This window comes from Halichoerus grypus, chromosome 2 (assembly GCF_964656455.1).
Source record: "Halichoerus grypus chromosome 2, mHalGry1.hap1.1, whole genome shotgun sequence".
Classification (NCBI taxonomy): Eukaryota; Metazoa; Chordata; class Mammalia; order Carnivora; family Phocidae; genus Halichoerus; species Halichoerus grypus.
Window position 1 is genome coordinate 8,078,274 of NC_135713.1, and position 16,234 is coordinate 8,094,507.

The following is a 16,234-nucleotide window of genomic DNA, read 5'->3' on the forward strand; positions in this document are numbered from 1 at the left end:
GATTCTGCTTGGCATGATAATAGCTTACATTTATGTGATGCTTTGTGCCAGGTGGTGCTCATTGCTTTTACACATCTTAACTCATTTAATCCTTAGAACCATGAGGTGGAATATTTTTATTATTATGCAGATGAGGAAACAAGCATAGAAATGTTAAAGTAACTTGTTCTGGGTACACAGCCGACCACTTAGTGACAACCAGGGTTGGGACCGAGCTACCCAGGGTGGCGGTATTACCAGACCAGTGTTAGAACTGATGTGATGCTTGGAGATTCTTTCATAGTTGAGGTTAGCCTGGAGGAGATTACAATTAGTTAATTGAACTTTTTTAATAGTAGAAATACATATTGTTTTTATCTGTTATAGTTGTGTACTTTCAGAAGGCTTTAAATTATAAAAAGTCAGAATATTGTAAATATGAAACTGTCACAATTATAAAAGCTCCATGATATGTTAAATTTTAATAAAACAGAACATTGGTTTTCAGTGAAGCCTTAAAATTTCTTTGTTGTAAATACTGCACTTACGAATGCGTTTGTGATTGCAGCTTAGTTCAGTGGCTGAAACACAGTCGAAAAGAATACTGTGAATTATGCAAGCACAGATTTGCTTTCACACCAAGTAAGTTCTTTAGAAGTTTGCATTGCATTTTTGGGTTATAACTGCATGCATAAAGGTTTTTAAGCAGTTTTAAAGCAGCTATTTTTTAACTTTGTCTGTCATTGATAATAACAAAGTATTGCTGTAACATTTTGGAAATTATTTTTTAAAACTACGTGTCAGCTTTTAACACACAGATGCATGTTTATGTGAGAGTGATTGATTTATAGAATATTTCTTCTTTCTTTTTTAATTTTAATTTTATTTGTTTATTTATTTTTGAGAGAGAGTGTGCATGCCACTAGTGGGGCGGGGAGGGGCAGAGGGAGAGGGAGAGAGAGAATCTTAAGCAGGTTCCATGCTCAGCACAAGCCCCATGCAGGGTTTGATCTCAGGACCCTGAGATCATGACCTAAGCCTAAATTAAGAGTTGGATGCTTAACGGGCTGAGCCACCCAGGTGCCCCTCTTTTTAAATTTTTTATTATGGACAAGTTCAAATGTAAATAAAAAAGGTGTAATGAAACCCCCATGTTCATATTTCTTAGTTTGACTCATTTTTAGCTCATGGCCTTTACATGGTATTCCTTACCTATGTTCTTGTTCCCCACCTCTCTATCCTTTTTTAAAGCAAATCCCATCATTTATAATTTCATCTGTACATATTTTAGTATGTATCTCTAAACAATAAGGATTCTTTTTAAAAACAGTAACTATGATACCATTCACCCAGAAAAATTAATAACGATGTCTTGATTTTATCAAATATGTCCTCACTGTTCAAACGGGATATCTTTTGAGTTAAAATTGTGTAGATTGGAATAATAATAATAAAGAGAAGGTTTAGGAGTCGCATGTTCTACTGACTGAGCCGGGCAGGGCCCCCCCTAATTCACTTCTTAAAAATGAGACTTTCTAAGTTTAATATTTTTGTTAAGCCTATGGCACATATTTTGCAGGTCTTTAAAATTCCAGTTATATTTTATAATTCCTGTGCCTACTGATTGATACTTAATGTTATTCATCTTAAATAAGTAGAGGACTATACTGGCAGCTTATCAAGAATTTGAAGTATACTTTTCATTCTGGGATTGTAGTACATTGCCCTCCTTCCAAAGGTTTTTTATGTTTTCATGGGTTTTTTTTTTTTAATAGTATCTACAACTTAAGGTTTATAGCAAACTAATTCTAAGTAATTGAATATTTTCATGAAGTTTCATAGGAAATACTCGTGTGAGCTTTTTATTTTGAGACCGATAAAAGCTTGTGTTGGTACTCTTTTTTTTTTTTTAAAGATTTTATTTCTTTGAGAGAGAGAATGAGAGAGAGCATGAGAGGGGGGAGGGTCAGAGGGAGAAGCAGACTCCCTGTTGACAGGGAGCCCGATGCGGGACTCGGTCCTGGGACTCCAGGATCATGACCTGAGCCAAAGGCAGTTCCTTAACCAACTGAGCCACCCAGGTGCCCATGTGTGTTGGTACATTTTAGTTAGCATTTGACATAGGCCATTCTCTTTATCTTATCAAAAACTTTATTTACTGGTTTAATGACTTGTATATCAAGTATCCTCTTAAAGTAAGTGGTCTTTGTGGGTATATTGCAAAAAATTGCTATTTGTTAATAGCTTATTCCTTAATGTTTGTAGCTGTGAATAGTTTTATAATAGGTCATTCATTAATTTTATATCATTGATTTTAAAACTTTACACATCATAAGTCCTTATTTTGGCCTCACTGGAGGAAGGTGTTTGCTCCTCCCATGTGTTCTTTCTGCGATACCTGTGGGAGAGCAGTGGTTTTCATTGGAACCATTTAAAAAGGAAATCTTTCTCAAACGTGGCAAAACCTTCCTCTGAGTGTGTTGAACCACATCTTACAGAGAGATGGAAAGACCTGATTTTACTGGTTGGAATATTAATTATCGTTTTAAAATTGGGCGGGGAGGTGTGATTGGCCAACAAATGTCCGTAGGCTGTTTGCTTCTACATGAAATGACTTTGCTACAGATAGTAGTTTTTGAGTGCTGTGTCTAAGGCTTGTATTTGGGAGGAGGACTGGGTCATCTTTTTTTTTTTTTTAAATTGAAGTATAGTTGAAACACAATGTTATGTTAGTTTCAGGTGTACAACATGGTGATTCCACAACTGTATGTTATGTTGTGCTCACCACAAGTGTAGTTACCATCTTTCACCATACAATGCTATTGTATATATTCCCTCTGCTCTACCTTTCATCCCTATGACTTACTCCCCTGTACCCATTTTGCCCACCCCCGCCTTCCCTTTTGCAACTGCCAGTTTGTTCTCTATTTATATGCCTGTTACTGCTTTTTTGTTTATTTGTTCATCTATTTTGTTTCTTAGATTCCATATGTAAGGAAAAATCATATGTTGTCTTCAACTTACTGACTTAATTTCCTTAGCACAGTACCCTCTAGATCCATCCATGTTGTCATAAATAGCAGGGTCTTATTATTTTTCATGGCTGAGCAACATTCCATTGTGTGTGTATAAGTATACATACACACTATTCTTTCTTTATCCATTCATCTACCAATGGATGCTTGGATTGCTTCCATATCTTGGCTATTGTAAGTAATGCTGCAGTAAACATAGGGGTGCATATATCTTTTCGAGTTAGTGTTTTTGTTTTCCTTGGGTAAACACCCAGAAGTGGAATTACTGGATTGTATACTATATATTTTTAATTTTTTGAGGAACCTCCATACTCCTTTCCACAGTTTACATTCTCACACCTAACAGTGCACAGGGGTTCCTTTTTCTCTACATCCTTGCCAACACATTATTTCTTATCTTTTTGATACTAGCCATTTGACAGGTATAAGGTGATATCTTATTGTGGTTTTTACTTAGGAGGGTTCTTTCTTGCTAACATGTCAGCAGCTTCACCTTTTGCTCCTGTTCGCTTTATCTGATCTTTTATAATTTGGGAAGCCAGATAATTGCATTGTTTAAATATTTTATTTATTTATTTATTTATTTGACAGAGAGAGACACAGAGAGAGAGGGAACACAAGCAGGGGGAGTGGAAGAGGGAGAAGCAGGCCTCCCGCGGAGCAGGGAGCCAGACACGGGGCTCGATCCCAGGACCCTGGGATCATGACCCGAGCCGAAGACAGACGCCCAACAACTGAGCCACCCAGGCGCCCCTTGCATTGTTTAAATGCTAAAACATGTATAAGTTAGCTTTGCATGAAGTTCATGGCAATGACTGAGGGATGTGAACTTCTCTTGAATCTTTATTCCTGCACAGAGGCCTTTTTTTTTTGGTTTCTACATTTCACATGTGATTTGCTCTCAAAGGACTTCTGGGTAAATGTATTATTTAACTGTTTGATTCACTTTTTTAATAGGAAAAGATATTTAAGTGAAATACAAAGATTGAAAGTTAAGCTAGCTCTACATGCCTATTTTATATTTTTGAATTAAGCTATTTTTGAATCTTTATGAAATTATATGTACTTTTTTTTTTCTCTACTAGTTTATTCTCCAGATATGCCTTCACGGCTTCCCATCCAAGACATATTTGCCGGACTGGTTACAAGTATTGGCACTGCAATACGATACTGGTTTCATTATACACTTGTGGCCTTTGCATGGTTGGGAGTTGTTCCTCTTACAGCATGTGAGTATTCATTTCTCTGTGATTGGAGTTATACAACTTATAAAGTTGTATAAGTATTCAATTTGGTAATATTGCATCATATTTTTGTTTGAATGATGTTTATTTGATGTTACAATTTCATGTATTAGGAAAGCCTCACTCAGGAAACATTGTCCACCTAAATTAAGAACTGTTTTTAACAGATCATTTTCTTGAATGAATGTGGGAATGAAAAACAGCATACAGAGGCTAATAATGAAAGTTCATGAAAGAATTGAAGAAGCAAAATCAAATTAGAAGGATCTTGATTTTTATTCTTTGAAATATATTAGAACTTCCAAGGGATTGCAAAAGTTAGATTATTTTGAGATTTTTTTTTCCCCTCCCTTTTAAAAGACAGCTCATATATCTGTAATAGTCCTGAATAATTGGGAGGCTTATCTTTCAAGATAGAGGAGGTTTTCTGGGAGGTTGGTATACTAGCCCTTAGTTGATCCCTTTTGGGTTTTTGTTTTTAGAGACATGCAAAAGGGTAGATAGTATATGGTGCCAGAGTATGTAGCTGTGATTCTTTGGAGTTAAATGCAAATGAGATTTTTAAATAAGTATAATTAATATCCTTGTGTTTCTTTACAATAAAATAAATAAAATTGATCATTTATGAAGATGAAAATCTTTGGGGATACATTGAATAGCAAAATAGGTATTATTGAAAAGTGAGGTAGTGAACTAGGAGATTGAGCGAGGGTTCTCTTGGATGTAACTCAAAGAGACAAGAAGTTGCAAGTATGAGGAGAAAAAAACCAGGAGATGAAAGCTGCATCCATTTGTTTCAGTACCTGTCTAGAAAGTACTTTCACAAGGTGAAAGATCACGGACATGAGGAAATGTCAGGCATCTTTTTGATTGAAAGAGAGCTGACCATGATGAAGGACAGAGCCTCACAAACCTAGACACATTCTCAAGTTTTCCAGGGCTGAATAAAATGGTAGATGTTCCACTTGCACATTATCCTACAAAGTAAAAATCATACAGGTGTCAGACATAAAATTAGCAGCCCTGAATGCTACAGGACAGCAGAAACTTTAGACTTTGACAACATTTCTGAACCTGAAATCTACCCATAAATTATTCTCAGATGGAGGGACAAAATAAAGACATGTCAGTAGATGTAAGGGCATGAAACCACCTCCAACTATTTATGAAAAAAGTGTTTGAGAATATACTTTACCAAAATGAGTGAGGAATCAGAAAGGCATGAGCTACAAAGAAAAAGAGACAGGTGCTTTCCACAGCTAACTAGCAGTTGTTTTAATCTACAATGACTAGCAATTTTTAGGTGGTAGCCTGGAACTAAAATTCTAGATGATTTTAACATGGGAGAAGCTAAGAGGAGAGGGTAGAAATGAGAGCTTCCTAAGTTGTTTATTTTATTTGTGAGGAGACTGTAGACGCTCTAGACAGAGATAGGAAAATACTGTGTGACTCTGCATTAAAAATTATGGGAGTAACCAACTAGAGTCCAGAACTAGACCGACATCTGCACCATCACCTGATTCACAACAAAGGTGCCACTGCTGTTTAGTGGAGGAAGGATGATTCTTTCAATAAATGGTATAGCATCAACTGGATGGCCAAATGAAGAAAAATGAAACGTCATTATTTCACACCTGACACAAAAATTAATTTGAGATGGATCATAAGCTTGAATGTGAATGTTAAAACCAAAAGATTTCTAAAAATATAGGAGAATGGGGCACCTGGATGGCTCAGTCACTTAAGCGTCTGTCTCTTGATTTTGGCTCAGGTCATGATCTCAGGGTCGTGGGATTGAGCCCTGCATCAGGCTCTGCATTCAGCACAGTGTCTGCTTGAAATGCTTTCTCTCCCTCTCCTTCTGCCCCTCCCCTCATTCGTGTGCACACGGTCTCTCTCTCTGAATAAATAAATAAAAAAAAATTTTTTTTTTTAAGATTTTATTTGTTTGAGAGAGACAAAGATAGTGAGAAGGGAGCATGAGCTGGGAGAAGAGGGAGAAGCAGGCTCCCCTCTGAGCAGGGAGCCCAATACAGGACTGGATTCCAGGACCCTGGGGTCATGACCTGAGCCAAAGGCAGACACTTAACCGACTGAGCCACCCAGGTGCGCAAATAAATAAAATCTTAAGAAAAAAAGAGAAAATATAGGAGAATAACCGTAAAAGAAAGAAAATACTGAATAAATTGGACTTAATTGAAATTAAGAACTTTTATTCATGCTTTGATACCTTTAAGAGAGAAAGGCCCCCACGGAGTGAGAGAAGATTTTTGTAATATACACGTCAAACAAAGGACTTGTATCTAGAGTATGTAGGGAACTCCTAAAAATCAGTAAGAAAAAAGCAGACAACCCAAATAAAAAGTAGACAAAAGATTTGAATAGGTGTTTCTGGAAAGATCTAAATAGCCAGTAACACACAAAAAACTGCTCAGCATCATTAGTCATCAGGGAAATGCACAAGAAGATATTGCTACATACTCAGCAGGATGGGTAAAATTAAAAAAACAAGATAATACCGAATGTTTCTTAGGATGTGGAGCATTTGGAACATGCTTACATTGATGGTAGGAGTATATATGGTATAACCACTTTGGAAAACCGTTTGGCAGGTATCTATGAATGCTAAGTATTATAAATACTTTATGATTCAACAGTTCCATTTCTAGGAATATAGCTGATGGAAACCAGAGCCTTGTGTCCACTAAATGATGTTCAAGAATGACCACAGCAGCTTTGCTAATAGTAGTTAAAACTGGAACCAATGAAATACCTATCAACAGTAGTAGAGTAGATACATTGTGGTTTTTCTATACAGTGGAGTCGTACTTAGTGAGAAAAGAGCTCATTATTGGGACATGGAATAACATGGATGAGTTTTACTTTGAGAGAAGGGAGCGAGGCACAAAAGAGTATGGATTGTATGATTGCATTTATGTGAAATTTTAAAGTAGGCCAAATTGATCTATGGTGATAGAGATCAGAATGGTGGTTATCTTTTTGCTGGAGATACTGACTAGGGAGGGGATTGAGGAGCCTTCCAGGGAGCTGGAAATGCTGAATGTCTTGATCCTAGGTGGCAGTTTCCTGGATATGTACATACATAAAAATTCACCCAGACGTATACTTAAGATTCATGTAAATTTTATCTTAATAAAAAGTAATAAAACTTAAAGATAAGTGCCAGAAGAATAGAAGTGGGATTATGAGTTTTTGTCCTGAGAAATCAGAGTATGAAACAGCAAATATTTGGAAAGTCCAACAAAAGGAAGGACAGGGACGGAGGGCAGGGGGAGGGAAGTAAGAGAGGAAAGGGTAAGGTTGCAACTTCTGTGATCATAAGAGTTTACACAGTTGTGTACAGAGGAACGTGGTTTACTATGAGAAATAAGTACAGAGCAGCCCAGGTTAATGCTAGAGGGATGTTAGCAAATGCTGACAGAACATAGGAACAGTGTGTATCAGCCAGATGTCATTCAAGATGAAAAGCTTTAAATGGAGCAAAGCATTATATTTCATATTAGTGAAGGGCATAGTCATAAGAAAGCAAAACTTAATTTTTTTTTTTTTTTAAAGATTTTATTTATTTGACAGAGACACAGCAAGAGAGGGAACACCAGCAGGGGGGAGTGGGAGAGGGAGAAGCAGGCTTCCCGCAGAGCAGGGAGCCCGATGCGGGGCTCGATCCCAGGATCCTGGGATCATGACCTGAGCCGAAGGCAGACGCTTAACGACTGAGCCACCCAGGTGCCCCGAAACTTAAGAACTTTTATGCACCAGAGTACAGGACTTCAAAATATGTAAAGCGTTCACAGTCAAGTGGAAGACTAACACACCTCTCCAAAATCAGATCAAATAATCAAAAGTTAAGTAGGGACTTAAAAGATTTAAGTAATGCAGTTAACAAGCTGGATCTCTGTTCTGACTTGTTTACATATGCTCATATACATGCTCATAATTAAAATTTAAGTTCTGTCACAGAATACATAGTCTAACTTTTTTCTTTAAGTTAGCAGTGTACCCTGGTATTTTTCCATGTGAGAATGTGTTGAGCTACTGTACTTTTTTTTTTTTTTGAGCTACCTTATTTTTTAGATGCATCAGAGCACTCTGTAGGAAGGAGGCCTTTAATTTGTGAATCCATTTTCTTATTTGCAGACATTTGGTTTGTTGTTTTACTTTGTTACAAGCATACTTGTTTTGAATATTTTATACACATATGTAAGAAATTTCTATTACAGAAATTTTTTCCTACCTTTTCATTTTGATTTGGTTTTTGAAAATAGCCATTGAAGTCACTGAAAATTTCTGATACGAGGCTATAGGGAATGCTTAAACTAGCATACATGTAGTTTGGTTAGAAAGAAAATCTCAGCTGTTTCCTCTTGGGCCCTGTTTCTGTTCTTGCCTTTCTGACTAAGAGGTGCCCCAGGGTTTTTTTAATGTAGTATTTTAGGACAGCCTTGCAAAGACTAAGTATTTCAGGGGCTTACACTTTACCTCCGTTTAATTGAGTACCTGTCTGAGTTCATGATGTGTGTTGTAACCGTGTGCCATCTCACCCTTTTCGGTAGGCCGTATCTACAAGTGCTTGTTTACTGGCTCCGTGAGCTCACTACTGACGCTGCCACTGGACATGCTGTCCACGTGAGTACTCGTGAGGCTGCAAGGCTGCACGGCAGAGCTGGTGCTCAGTCTTCCTGCACGCTTTTATTCTTGTTATAATTTGAAAAGTCCTTTTGTTCCAAGGAGAAGAGTTATAGCTACAGTAGAAGTAGCTGACATATGTACATGTTTGTTTTAAAACATACCCGTTTTAAAGGACTGTTTTGTAAGGTGTGGGACGATATGTTAAATAGGCTCCTGTGCAGTGTGAGGTATGTGCTGTCATGTTCCTATGCTGAGAGTTCATTTAAACGTGGATTTTTTAACAACATATAATCATTTGAATACAAATTTAGTTTTCAAATGTTTCTTGTGATTATTAGAATATGGACTAAAAACTTGTTCACTGTCATTGTTTTACTGTATCTTAATTTGACATTAAGCATTTTAATTGTGTTTTCTTGGGAAAGATGTGTTTTTATTACTGAAGTCAGAATTATGAATAGTGTAAATGATTAACTGTATCGAGATCATTAAATATTAAGCCTGCCAACGATTGCACCTATATTTGCTAAATCTTCTTTTGTACCCAGCTGACCTTAGGTTTCTGATTGCTATGTCAGTAAAGACAGAGAACAATATAAAACCATCCAATGGAACAAAGTATTCAGAGTATATTACCATAAAAATAAGCCACAAGGCAATAGAAGAGAGCAGGAGGGCATACTGTATTTCTGATAGAAAAGAAATTAAGGAGGAGTTCTTTTAAGTCTCTTGCATCTGCATCATTATTATTATTTTTTAATATTTTTATTAATTTATTTAACAGAGATAGCACAAGTAGGCAGAGCGGCAGACAGAGGGAGAAGGAGAAGCAGGCTCTCTGCCGAGCAGGGAGGCCAATGCGGGGCTCGATCCCAGGACCCTGGGATCATGACCTGAGCCGAAGGCAGCCGCTTAACGGACTCAGCCACTCAGGCGCCCCTCTGCATCATTATTTTTAATCATGTTTCTAAATATTTAGAAACATTAGATGTCTCTGTGACTTGGTTTTTCTACTTGCTGGTAATACGTTTTTGGGATAGAACAGTCAGGTTATTTCATTTCTGTGTCTTTGGCAGTATAGGGAATAATAGATAAAAGGTTTTCAGCTTGAACTTATTTACATTAGAATTATTTTTTGTTTTCATTAATAAAGAACAGCTTTGATAAAGTAATGTTTAGAAGTAGACTGGGGCCTTGAAATAGGGTGCTCCTAGCTGTGGCCGTGACAAAAAAGAGAAGCAATAATTTAACACATTTGAAAGTTTGGAACTAGCATAAGATGATAACCCTTTGTATAAAAATACAAGCCTTTTGTGAAGTGATGCAGTAGACACAAACAGGACAGCATTCCCATTTCTGGACATCAGGTTTTTATGTCAGCCATCCAGAACATGGTCTCAGTATAGAAGTGTAAGAAGTTTGTCTTAAATGGCTCAGCCGCTATTCATTATGTCTTTGTGTATATGATATCATTCACCTCTGGCTTGCATTTAGGAATTGTATACACGCCAAGATGCATATTGGAAGTAGCGAGGGAAGTCCGATAAAAGCAAGGGGTGACTGCTAAGAGTGATGGAAGTTTTATTTTAATATGTATAAGCTAATAAAAGAACCATTTCACATAGGGTATTCTTGTTCATTTAGTTTGGGCTAAAATTCTGTAAACCGTTGCAGTTAATGAGTGCATGGTAGCGACCAGTCCGTATCTCAGTTGTTTAGAAAAGATGACTTGAGTTCCGATCTATGCGGTTTAATAAAGCAGAGATATATTATTTCTCTAATGGTTTCTGTTTTAAATGGCTAAATATGTTAACATTTACCAAAGCCTAAATTGGTAGGCTTTGACTATATGAAAAACAGGTGTTTATGGAAGCCATGTCCGTGAAATGCCAAACAAGGTGTAGTATCCTACTTACCTACTACCTTTACTTCTTGTTGGTAGAACCATTGACCAACAGGTTGGCGGGTGTAATCACTTAGGCGATACAGTGAGGTAGTTGGTTGTAACAGAAGGAACCCTAGCATTGGAATATAGTTTGTATCTGTAGGTTTTTTGGTGACTTTGGGCAAATCATTGGACCTTTCTGAGCCCATTTTCTCCTCTGTAAAGTGAGGAAGATCATGCCTCAGGGCTTTGGGTGGGCTATTCAAAGATTAAATTCACATATATATGTAAAAACTGTATGTGAATTTTGAGTATTAGGTTAACGTATAGCAGAATTATCACTGAAGCTCAGAGCTGTTGCTTGTCTTAACATTGGCAGGCTCCCTCTTTCTAATGTGATTGGTTAGTGGGCCACCAGAATTGCCTTCGTGAGACTGCTGATTGACACAGGAGGAAACCCACAGGCATAGCTGGGGGTAGTCAAAAGAAATCATAACCGTGGTTTGGTTTTGTAATCCCATGCTGCCTTTTACAGTTTGAAGAATTGCGCCAGTTTTCCTGGAAGCACTTTTAAATAACTACTTTTTTTTTTTTTTAATGAGCTGTGTTTCATTTTCTCTGTAGTATTACTTTTATTTCTGAAATGTTACCTTAAATTTCTTAATATTGTGGCAGCTGCTTAACATATTCTGTAGCTCAGTTCTTGAGATCATCTCTAGGCGCAACGTATCAGTTAATTATTGCTTCAAAACCTACTGTCCCCAAAACTTACTGGCTTAAAACAATAATTTTATTGGCTCATAATTCCAGGGGTCAGCCATTTGGGCTGGGCTCAGTGGATTAGTTCATATGTTGGGCTTGCCTCAGTTACTCATGGGTTTCACTGGAGCTGGATGGTCTGAGATGGCTCCAGCCGTGTGCCTTGGTCCTCTTCCATGTGCCCTCTCATCTTGCAGAAAGCCAGCAGGGCTTCTGTACATGGTGGTCGCAGGGCAGCGTTCTAAAAGGGTGAGAGTTGAAGTTCACCAGCTCTCTTCTAGGCTCTAAACTCAGGCAGCCTCACCTTGGTCCAGGCAAGTCACAGAACCAGCCCAGATTGTAGGTATGAGGGAAAAGGACTCTACAAAGGGTTTGTCACTGTTGAAAATTGACATCAAACAATTGCTGTTCTTATTGCTGATGACAAGTACGGAGTAGAGAAGTGGGTATTTTAGTCTGAAGTTATCAAAGTTTTCTTAACCTGGAGGGTTCCTTAGCATGGAAGTGGTTAGGATTCCTCTTTCGATTAGGTTTTTGATAGTGGGCCACCAGAATTGCCTTCATGAGACATTTCAGGTCATATCTGTGGGCCACATCAATTCATTAAGTTTGGAGCCAGTAGGCTGAGGTCTCTCAAATGGACTCTTCCTCAGATTTTCCATGGAGGAAAAAGTCATTCCGTTATGATAAAGGATTTTCCTAAGGCCACCAAGATTCTTGAGTTATCCTTGAATTATTCTGAAATCAGAAATAGACTAGGGAAGGACAAGCCCCTTGGGAGGAAAAGAACAAAGAGGTCTTTGGTGTTACAATACTGCATGTATCATAACATAATTTGTCTATCTGAATTTGTTGAGGAACTAATAACATACTTATATTTGCAGTTAGCATCAAAATTTAATCTGCTTTCTAAGTGATAGATACCTAAAGGGTATTATAGATTTCTTTTTCTTGCACATTGCATACTGAGTATCTCTCAGCTTTCTTTCTTTACATTGTCTTTAGGCCTCTCTGGAGGTTCTTCTCTTCTGATTTGTTGATTATCTTCATTTGTGTGGGTACCAGCTAACCAAGTTTATTAAACTTGTGTGTAAAATAAGGATAAGGAAATTCTTAGTGTGGGTTGGACAGTCATTCACCTTTCATAAATTACATACGTACTTGGCCTTTGTCAGTGTTTGGTTGCTTTTGGTTTTTGCTTTTCACCTGCCTGTTTTTATTTATTTTATTTTATTTTATTTTTTAAGATTTTATTTATTTATTTGAGACAGAGAGAATGAGAGAGAGAGAGAGCACATGGGGGGGGAGGGTGCCGAGCAGGGACCCCGATGCGGGACTCGATCCAGGGACTCCAGGATCATGACCTGAGCCGAAGGCAGTCGCTCAACCAACTGAGCCACCCAGGCGCCTGTCGCCTGCCTGTTTTTAAACCATGTTCAAAGAATGGCTAGGTAGCTAACTTCTGTGTAGTTCTGATGTTATTCTTCATTTACTATAATATAAATACATATAATATATATAAGCAAATGTATTTGGCCAGCTTATAAGATAGAATTTCACCATTCTCAGAAATAATTCCGAGAAACTGATTTTTACGTAGAAAATTATGACTTCTGGCTCTTCTTTCTGAAATTTTAGTTTAAGATGAAATGTTACCTTTCATTTCTTAATTTTAAGCATTCTTTGGAGTAATTCTATATAATTTTTTTTTAATAGGGACAATTTATTGGCGGATTGTTTGCAGGGTTGTTTTGTGGTAACATGCACACTGTGTGCATTCATCAGCCTTGTGTGGTTGCGAGAGCAGATAGTCCACGGGGGAGCACCGATTTGGCTGGAGCATGCTGCTCCACCCTTCAATGCGGCTGGGCACCACCAAAATGAGGTAACTCCCTCCACCCCTGAATCGATTCTGTTTGCATAAGAATGGGAATTGTTGTCATTCTCTAAGATCTAAACCCTTGAGTCCTCTGCCCCTCATTGCAAAGCAGGACAGTGAAAAGGTTTGGGAGAAGATTAAGGGAAATGCAAAAAAAATCAGAAAAAGGCACTTCTACTTTGCTGCTTAATTTTTGAGTGAGATTGGGAGCATTGTTGGGGGGTGTACTGAAATGCTCTTTCATTCCCTTTGCCTGGATTGACTGCTTAACGCTGGCCTGGAAGTGAGCATACAGACTCCCTGGCGATGATGCTGACATGCTGCAGGACGCTGAGGAGGCTCCCTGCTTTCTTGGTTCATCAGTTTCTTCTTATGTAAAATGCCTTGTGTTTGCTGCTCCCAGTAGCAACATTACTAAAAGTAGAATCAGTGGATCACTGTTACACAATCTGGTGCAGTTTCACTTTTTCTTTATGAGAGATGCATGCTTAGGTTAGATGCAGGAGCATTTATTTGCTAGACGTGTTAAGAGAAAGAGGATAAGATAAATGACGTTTAGTGTCTTGCTGAGAAATTATGGGGCTGAAAATGTCAAAACATTAGCTATGTACAAAAACTATGCTTCATAAGATTTTATTATGAAAAATTGACTCTAAGATACTCAAAATAATTAACAACTTAATTTTTCATTTAAGGAACTTCTGCTGTGTCAGTGTGTAGTTCGATTTCAGTCAAATTCTGCCATACTTTTTTCTCTACAGAGTTGAGTATAACTTCTCCTTAGCAAGTCACACATACAAGAAGTGAGACTAGAAAGAAAAGACACTTCTTACCTAGTATTAATACTTTTATCATTGTATCTCATATTTTGAAACATTTAATGTAGTTGCTCTTTTAGAATCTTCATTAACTCCACACGGGGAATTCGTGTTTTCTTTAACTATAACTATGTCGTTGCATTTGGTAGGTAGCAGAACTCAGTAAGAGCCAGAGGACGATGCATGGGGAACTGACAAAGTCCATGTGGACAGGTTTACCTCCTGAGCAGGAATGAGAAACTGTTTCCTCAAGTGTTTAACTGATAACAGAGAATTAAGTTACACATCTGTATGAGTATAAACGTATAGGTATATAAGTAAATATATGTTCGTCCCTGAGGCAGTCGGTAAAGTCAGGAGATGCCTTATAAAGAAGGATTATGGCCCTTTCCCGGAGCTGGTCGTGGGATTTGAGTCTCATCGTGGGCTGCCCCCACCCCTGTGGCCCCCGTCCTCCAATGTGGCACCTGTGCTGGAGTCTGAGTTCTGTTTCCCCAGAGTTAAAGAATGGAGACTGAACAGTACCAAAGACACAAAGAAATAGAGAAGTCCAGAATGATCAAATAAGGTCACCACCAACTGAGATGATGGCTGAGGAGCCAGAGATCATCCTGAGAAAATCTCCCCAGGTCCAGGTTCCACGAGAGCCTTCTGGGCTTCCACCAGATAGCCTTGATGAAGACTATGTTGAAGACCTTCAGATCATTCCATGAAGGAATTCTTCCGACCCTGCAGCCTCCAGGCAGAGGTTGCAGCTGGGCCCAGGGAAGTCCTTAGACCTTTATAGGAGCTTGCTGGACAGTAGCTGAGACCCAGTGTTCACGTAGAGGAGCAGACTGTGGAGATGCTGGTGCAGAAATAATTCTAGGTTGTCTTGCCTCAGGAGCTCAGAGCTCGGGTACAGAGATGTCAGCCTGGGGTCGGAATCACTGGCTGAATCTTCGCTGCTCCCTTCTTGCTCAGCCTACATGTGAAAAGTAACCAAAGTTCTCTTTGTTGCAAGATCCAACTGCAGTCATGGGAAATCTGAACCTTGGTTTTCTTCGAGTTTGTCCTTGACTGGCTGTACTAAGAATAAGTCAAAACTCGTATCTGGACCTCTTGTTGGCTGAGGCAGCTCTATTTCCTGAAACTGAGCTCCAGAAGGAGTTTCTCTGCCCTTTTGTTAAGATAGACAGCTTGCTCCTTGTTTTTACTCTGTTGAATGCCTCCTTTTTTGCGTTTTGTGACATGTTATAATGTATTGTTTTTATGTATCCAAAGAGGTAATGGCTTTAACTTTCTGAATTCTTGATTCTTGCTCTGCTGGCATGAATAGAAACTTCTGTAACCCCACTAGTAACTGGTTTGGGATGTGCTTGAAGTGTTAAAGTTAGCCAGATTTGTTGACCCATTTTCTGTAATACTTTGTGAAACCCCTAAATTATACTGAATGAATATATACACTGTGAAGTGTGTTTGTTTATGTTCTTATATGCTGAGTAGATCCAAAATCAGATGCTTGTAGAAAAGATGACTTTGAGAGGTGTTTTTTTGGAGTTTTAATAGTTTGTGTTTGTTTGCTAGTTTTGTTTTTTTTTTTTAACAGGAAGAGTGCGATTTGGAAATAGAGCAGAACTGAGACAAATTAGCTACATTTTCTGGGTTCTTCTGTCATTTTAGGCTCCAGCAGGAGGAAATGGTGCTGAAAATGTTGCCCCCGACCAGCCTGCTAACCCACCAGCCGAGAACGCCGTGGTGGGAGAAAACCCCGATGCCCAGGATGATCAGGCAGAAGAGGAGGAGGAGGACAATGAGGAGGAGGATGATGCGGGCGGGGAGGATGCAGCCGATGCCAACAACGGGGCCCAGGGTAATAGCTGCTGGCCCATACTTACCCTTCCTTTGTGACCATGAGTCCATTTCCAGCTTTCCTTGAGGAGAAGGACTGGAGTCTTCAAAATTTTATGGGTTCGGAGTTCTGTTTCTAACCTGTTTTAACTTTA

At 38.5% G+C, this 16,234-nt stretch overlaps 1 protein-coding gene across 3 annotated transcripts in view; it reads left to right on the plus strand.

Annotated features, from left to right (window-relative positions):
- The window catches only part of MARCHF6 (membrane associated ring-CH-type finger 6), an 82,826-nt gene that overhangs the window by 25,036 nt on the left and 41,556 nt on the right, over nucleotides 1-16,234 (plus strand). For all 3 annotated transcript variants that reach the window (XM_078066559.1, XM_036104653.2, XM_078066560.1), the window contains exons 3-7: nucleotides 548-621; nucleotides 4,100-4,243; nucleotides 8,833-8,905; nucleotides 13,269-13,437; nucleotides 15,912-16,101. In XM_078066559.1, coding sequence (XP_077922685.1) covers nucleotides 548-621; nucleotides 4,100-4,243; nucleotides 8,833-8,905; nucleotides 13,269-13,437; nucleotides 15,912-16,101 — 650 coding nt within the window. The remainder of the gene's footprint in view (nucleotides 1-547; nucleotides 622-4,099; nucleotides 4,244-8,832; nucleotides 8,906-13,268; nucleotides 13,438-15,911; nucleotides 16,102-16,234) is intronic.